The sequence below is a fragment of the Elephantulus edwardii genome, unplaced genomic scaffold (assembly GCF_000299155.1).
Source record: "Elephantulus edwardii isolate Elephantulus edwardi_28Jun2011 unplaced genomic scaffold, EleEdw1.0 scaffold00283, whole genome shotgun sequence".
NCBI classification, from domain to species: domain Eukaryota; kingdom Metazoa; phylum Chordata; class Mammalia; order Macroscelidea; family Macroscelididae; genus Elephantulus; species Elephantulus edwardii.
The window spans coordinates 2,808,328-2,815,849 of NW_006400033.1; the positions used below are offsets into that span (position 1 = coordinate 2,808,328).

A 7,522-nucleotide genomic window follows, 5' to 3' on the forward strand; every position below is an offset into this window, starting at 1 on the left:
AGCTTTGCAGTTGACCCAATCTTGTGAGGAGGACTTGAGACACTCACTGCAAGATCAAGGACTATAGCCTTCAATGTGAATTACATCTCAATATCAAGAAAACAAAAATCCTCACCACTGGGACAATAGGCAAAATCATAATGTATGGAGAAAAGATTGTAAGTGATTTCATCTTACTGGGATTCACAATCACAGCCCTTGTTACCAGCAGTCAGGAGATCAGCACACGTATGGAACTGGTAAAATTTGTAGGGACCGCTCTAATGTCCTGAAAAGAAATTATATCAGTTTAAAGACTTAGGTGTGCTGGATTCAAACCATAATCATTCCGATCACCTGTGATGCATCTGAGAGCTGGACAATGAATAAGGATGACAGAAGAAGATGGATGTCTTTGAGTTGCGGTGTTGGTGAAGAGTACTAAATATCCCATGTACTGCCAAAAAAATCCAATAGATGTGTATTGTAGAAGGTGCAACAACAGTGCTCACTGGAGGCAAGAATAGTGAATAACTTAGGAGAAGTTATTCTTTGAAGAGGGACATTATGCTTGGTAAGGTGGAAGGTTAGTGAAGGAGAAGAAGCCCCTCAGTGAGATGGATTGGTACAGTGACTGCAGCAATGAGCTCAAGCATGTCAGGGATGATGAGGTTGGCAGAGAATAGAACAGAGTTTAGGTCTGTTGTTCATAGAGTTGCTATAAGTCACAGGGACTTGATGGCACCTAACAATAACAACAATAATAAGGTTTTGATTATTTTTATATAAATGGATTTTAACTTACTTCTCTCCTACTAGCTGTTAACTCAGCCATTTGGACAAGGTCCTGGTCTCTTTCCTGTCTGAGAAATTGAGCCAGGAGGGGATTCAGAAAAAGAAGGAGAAGAGGAGAGGGCGAGGATATGAGTATAATGCAGAGCCAAGAAGAAAGAATGAAGACAAGTCAGGGATGTGAATGAAAAGCTAGAAAGTTTATCAAGGCACAGTACATTAGAGAAATAAATGGGTCCCCTCCACAAGTAGAAAGCACTACATAGATTCTTAGGGTCCTGGTCTTTATATGACTTAGGTAAATACGTGTAAACTAGGGGAATGATATGCTTGCATTGCAGCTGAATATTCATCTGTCCCATGAAGGAGTGTGCTGGGGAGTATGAGGTACTGGATGTTTTGACCAAATATGGTCTGTTGGGTCCCAATTGATAAACTTTGTGGTGATTGTAACTGTCATGGTGCAAGTGGGAGTAAAAGTTAGTATTATAATGAGGAAAAGATAGATAACTTTTGGGTGCTTTCCTTATTTTTCTGGGCATGCACTACTTTGAAGAAGCCCCTGGGTTATAAAACGGATTATAAATGGAATGAAAGGTACCCTTTGCCAATGATGTAATCCCATTTATGTATTATGTTCCTACCCAGCCAAATGCTCCCTTCTTGATAGCCTAACTTTAAGTACCCTGATGGTCTTTCAGCCAGTCAATTATGGATTTTACCTCCTTTCTGTTTCCACTCCAATGGTTAAAGAACATACCATTTTTAGTTACCTGGTAGAGAAACCATTTTCACAAAATGGATGTTTTCCAGTATGCACTGTCTCTATTCTTCACAATTCTCTTGTGCTTTTATTTAAAAAGACTCTTTAATGTTACTATATGATATTCTGAATTCACATGACCTCCCATAGAAGGCAACACGAAACAAATGATAACAGTGAATCATAATCTCAGCTTGGAGTCTGGTGGTGTAAATTAACTTGAACCTGGTTGTGTAACATAACTAAACCTCTCAAAGTCTTAAATTTTTCTCTTTATTATGGGAAACATGATACCTACCACAAATATTTGTAGGTAACAAGGGTTAGATGCAAGAGCAATGCTATATAATATTGTAGGATAGCTGGGTCATATGGAACTCAAGATGGTTGGATTACACCCCAAGAGAATGAGAACTGAGGCATGAACAGAGATTTGTACGCCAATGTTCATAGCATTATTCACCATCACAAGAACATGGAAACAGCCCAAATGTCCAACCCAATCGAATGGATTGAGTAATATGGTACACGAAAATATTCACATGATGGAATACTATGCAATATATAGGAGTGATGATTTTGTAAATCACTACCTAACTTGAGAGGGACTGGAGAGAATTATGCTAAGAAAACTAACTTTGTCCCATAAGGACAAATACTCTATAAGACCTTCATTGGATAAATAGATAACTACTAAAACGTGTATGAGACTCTAAGGTAGAGAGGGTGGGAGCAGAGGGGTAGGTATGGTTGGGAGGGTAATCATAGTGTTGTAAAATTTGATGGGTGGAGGGAGGGGTGGGTTAAGGAAATGGGAAATTTCTCGTGTGAAAAACAATGTATTCTAACTTTGTAAAGAAACCAGTACAAAATAAAAATTTATATTTAAAAAAAATAAAAAAATTGAGGGAGCTTGGGTAGCTGAGTAGTAAGGAATTGCACTGCCAATTCAGATGCAAACAATTCAAATCATCACCTTCTCCAAGGGAGAAAGATAAGTAACCTCCTCCTGTGTGATTTATAGCCTTGAAAACCCACTGGAGTGTCAGCTATGAGTTGGTTCAGACTCAATGGCACATTAACAACAATAACATATAAAATTGTATTATTGTGCGAACATTAAGCACTCAACATACTTGGATCTGTGAAGGTTTTAATTAGCTCTTCCATTGCCAACATCCAAGAAACAGCGAGATGGCAGTTTTGCAAAAATACCCAGTTTCCTGTTTTCATTGCATCCTTGATCATTCTCTCAGCAATAGGTCCTTGTCCTTGTCCCAGTGAAATTGATTGCACTCTGAATTAAACATCAACAGTGTAAATATTAAGAAATATAAATATTTTAATAGGCTTTTGCCTGAAATATATATACATTCCTATAGCTCACAGTCTTATGCATATAGAGAATCATGCCATTGGAATAATGCTTACATACTGATGAAAATATTTTCTCTCTTATTTATGTAAAACATTTTTATTATAATACGTATACTGGAAAGTGCAAAAATAAAATATCCAGCTACATCAATGTTCACAAATGAACATCTGTGATTGAGAAGGTTTTTAAAAATCTTGAGGCACCTTCCATACCCAATTTCCAATTATTTCCCTTTTCTCTTTCCAAAGGATAACCATTAACCTGATTTCTGACAGTATTAATTTATTTTCCTAAAAAAATTGAAGACTAATATATGCACATGAAAAGTACACCGTTAGGGCACAATGTACTATAAGCATGGTAGTCAAAACAGCCTGGTAATAGTCCAATAACTGACACATAAACCAACAGAGCAGAATTGAGGATGCAGAAGTAAATTCATCTCCATGGACAGTTGATTTTTGACAATGAAATGAACCCTAGTTAGTGAGGAAAAGACAACCTCTTCTTTACCAAACAGTGCTGCCAAAATTGGATTATCTGTTGTGGAAAATGGAAAGAAAAATCATTACTTCACACCTAACTCAAACCCAATGAAGAACTCATTTGTAAAACCTGAAGCTATTAGAATCATAAAAGGAAAATAGAAGTCAATTTAAGAACCATAATCTATGTCATTCCCTGGAAGAAAAATAGGCATTCTCCTGATGTGCCATTTATTGCCTCTAAAAATCTACTGGAGGGTCAGCTATGAGTCAATTCTGACTCAACTGTATACAACAACAATCTATGGGATAAATGAACTGTCGACCATAACTAAGAACCTACAGATTAGTAACAACATGTCCTACAAAGGTCTAATATAAAAAAATGTATATAAACACTGCATTGGAATAGGTGAAGGGAAGAACTATCTGACAGAAATGGACAATTATACAGAATATGTATTGTTGTTGTTGGTTGCCTTTGAGTGGAGCATTACTCATAGTGACCCTATGAACAAAAGGTCTGAAACCCCTCTACAATTATCGACATTTATCAAAGTTCATAGAGTTTCTGGAGGCAAGTTGTTTAGGAAGTGGATGACTAAGGATGACAGAAGAAGAATAGAGGCCTTTGAGTTGTGGTGCTGGAGAAGAGTCTTGGACATACCATGGACTGCCAAGAAAACAAATAGGAGAGGGTGAAACCAACTCTCTCCTTGGAGGCTAGGATTTTGAAGCTCCGTCTCATTTACTTTGGGCACGTGGCCAGGAGAGATCGGTCCTTGGAGAAGGACATCATGCTCAGAACGGTGGAAGGAGAGCGCAGGAGAGGGAGACCCTGGATGCGATGGATTGATACTGTATCTGGGGCAATGGGAGGTGGTGTGTCATAATCAGTGAGACTGGCTCAGGACAGGAAAGGGTTCAGAGGTGCTGTACATAGGGTCGCTATACATCAGAGACTCAAGTACATGTATTACAGTTAATAATCTAGAACAGGAAAAGCATTACAAAGCGAATTGAAAGAGTGAGTGAAAACCAATCTCCTCATAAATTTACACTAAAATCACAACCAAAAAAAATGGAAAAAAAAATGTATAGAAAACTCTTCATCAAGGAAAAGACAACTCAGCTGTCGAAGGGCATGAGAAGACATTTTACTAGAGAAGATATTCAAATGGCCAACATATATGGGAAAAAATGCTCAAGATCATTACCTACTGTTGCTGTTAGGTATCATTTAATCACCTATGACTCATAGCAACCCTATGAACAGAGATCTGAATCTTGATATCTTGTGCCATCCTCATAATCTCGGATATGCTTGAGCCCATTGTTAACAGTTATTGTATCAACTACCCATCTTGTTGATTGCCCTCTCTTTCGCTGACCCTCCATGTTTTCATGCATGATGGCCTTTTTTCCAAGGATCCAGCCCTCCTAACAACATGCCCACAAAATGTGAGATGAAACTTCACCATCTTTGACTAGAAAGAACACTCTGGCTTCACTTTCTAATAGCCACATTTGTTTTTCCTTTTGGCAGTCCATGGGATAGTCAGTATTCTTCTACAACACCACAACAAAAGGCATCAATTCTTCTATCATCCTCATTCATTGTCCAACTTTCAGATGCATAGGAAGCAAATGAAAAACACCGTGGCTTGAATCGAACCACCAGAGAAGTGCAACCTTTGAGTTAATAGTAAAATTCTCTACCAACTATGCCAGAGAGCTCCCTAGTGAAGTATTGCTAGAACTCTCCTAATCACTATTCTTCCTCATTATGTAATGTAAAACTTTTAAATTATAACATCATCAATTTTATAACATCATTAATTTTACTGGGTTTTGTGATTCACAGAAATGGAATTGTACTGTGTATTTGGTCTATTTTAATCAATATGTTTTTGAGGTTTATTCATGCTATTTTTAATAATATTTAGTCATTTTTTTATTGCAGGAGAAAGATGGACAATTTCTTCTCATGTGGTTTATAACCTCTGAAAACCCTCTGGAGCATCAGCTATGAGTTGGTTTTGACTTGATGGTAATGAATTGAGTTGAGTTAATAATAATATTACATTATGAATATGTCACAATTTATTCAGTCATTTGGTTTTGAAGGAGCTATTGCTTTGATTTTAAAGTTTTTTATAGTTATTGTTGTTATTTGCCATTGAGTTGGAACCAACCCATAGCTGACCCTCCAGAGAGGGCTTTCAGAAGCAGTAAATCACATGGGAGGAGATTAACCATCTTTCTCTCTCAGAAAGCAGCTGGTGGATTTGAACTGCAAGCTTTTGGGTTGGCAAAAAAAAGCTTTCTAGCTTTTCATTCACATCCCTGACTTGTCTTTATTCTTTCTTCTTGGCTCTGCACTATACTCATATTTTCGCCCTCTCCTCTTCTCCTTCTCCTTCTTCTGGATCCCCTCCTGGCTCAATTTCTCAGACAGGAAAGAGAACAGGACCTTGTCCAAATGGCCAAGATAACACTAGGTCACCAGGGCTCTCCAAAAGTTTTAAAGTTTTCTTGTTGTTGTTGTTGTTGTTAAATGCTGTTGAGTTGTAAGCAACTCACAGCGACCCTATGAATGAAAGTCCTCAACACTTGTGTGACTTTCATCCTTTCTCCAGGTTCATAGGGTTTCCGGAGGCAAGCTATTATGGAAGTGGATGACACTCCTGCTTCCAAGCTTGTTCTTACAAACCCAAATATTCATTTTAAAGATATCCGTAAGCAAATTGAATCAGGTATTTTCATTTCACCCACAGTTAGAAATGTTTTTGTTTCCCTGTTCAAATCTAGGTTTACTAAATTTGAATTTCAAAAGATATGACTGAGTGGAGGTATAGAAAGCATCCTGTGATCTGCAAGCAGGCTGGCAGAACTTAATCAATCATGTTCAAATTAGCCAATGGCTGATCTTTTATGGTTTATCATCTTTACTTTTTATAAGCTTTTCCAAGCCATTTGCTTTTTTAAAAAGTCTTTTTTTTAGTAATTGCGATTTGAGTGAACATTTACAGAGCAAATTGGCTTTCCCCTACTCATGCACATTTTGTTTTCTAATATTAATAATAATGCCCACAATGTAATCACACTCTTCTCACTTTCTATTCCTTTTATTGTACCCCTTCTTGCTGTAAAGAGTGAGTGCCTCTCTGGAGTACTGGCCACTTTACAGACTGATCTATTATTTGGCTAAAAAGCTCTTGTAAATACCAATCCCATTCTTCAACAAGATGGAAAAGGTAATTTCCAGCTTCATTTGGAATGGAAAGAAGCCCTGAATAAGCAAAGCACTCCTTAAAATAGAAAAAAGGTAGGAGGCATCTCACTCCCTGATTTAAAATCCTACTACAGTGCCGTGGTAGTTAAGACAACATGGTACTGGTACAATGAGAGACACATCGATCAATGGTATAGAATTGAGAACCTGGAAATCTGCCCATCTATTTATGGTCAACTGATTTTTGATAAGGAGATGAAATCAGTTAGGTGGGGACGCGACAACCTTTTTAACAAATGGTGTTGGCAAAATTGGAAAACTATCTGCAGAAGACTCAGGCAAGATCCACACCTCACTCCATATTAAAAAAAACTAACTCAAGGTGGATCATGGACCTAGGACTAAAACCAAGGACTATAAACTTCATTAAAGAAAAGCTTGGAAGAATTTTAGTAGTCCTAATCCACAACATAAACAGTCTGCCAAATATGCTGAAAAATCTACAACCAGGAGAAAATAAAATCAATGAATGGGACCGTCTAAGAATCAAACCCCTACGCACATCCAAAAATTTCTCCAACAGGGTAAAAAGGGAAGCCACAGACTGGGAAAAAGTATTTGGTAATACTTATATCTAGAATTTATAAAATACTTGAGCACCACAAGAAGATAAAGGTAAACAATCCAGTGGAAAAATGGGCACAGGATTTGAACAGACACTTCACCAAAGATGACATTCAGATGGCCAACAAGCACACGAAGAAATGTTCAAAATCCCTAGCTCTAAGAGAGATGTAAATCAAGACAACTATGCAACAAAATGTGGAAACTTCAGAACAATCTCACTGATTTCACATGCAAGCAAGATTTTACTGAAGATTATCCAAAAA

General features: G+C 37.5%; 1 protein-coding gene across 1 annotated transcript in view; it reads right to left on the reverse strand.

Annotated features, from left to right (window-relative positions):
- Nucleotides 1-7,522, reverse strand: part of DNAH6 (dynein, axonemal, heavy chain 6) — a 383,600-nt gene that overhangs the window by 34,730 nt on the left and 341,348 nt on the right. The window contains exon 64 of the mRNA XM_006900399.1: nucleotides 2,671-2,831. Coding sequence (XP_006900461.1) covers nucleotides 2,671-2,831 — 161 coding nt within the window. The remainder of the gene's footprint in view (nucleotides 1-2,670; nucleotides 2,832-7,522) is intronic.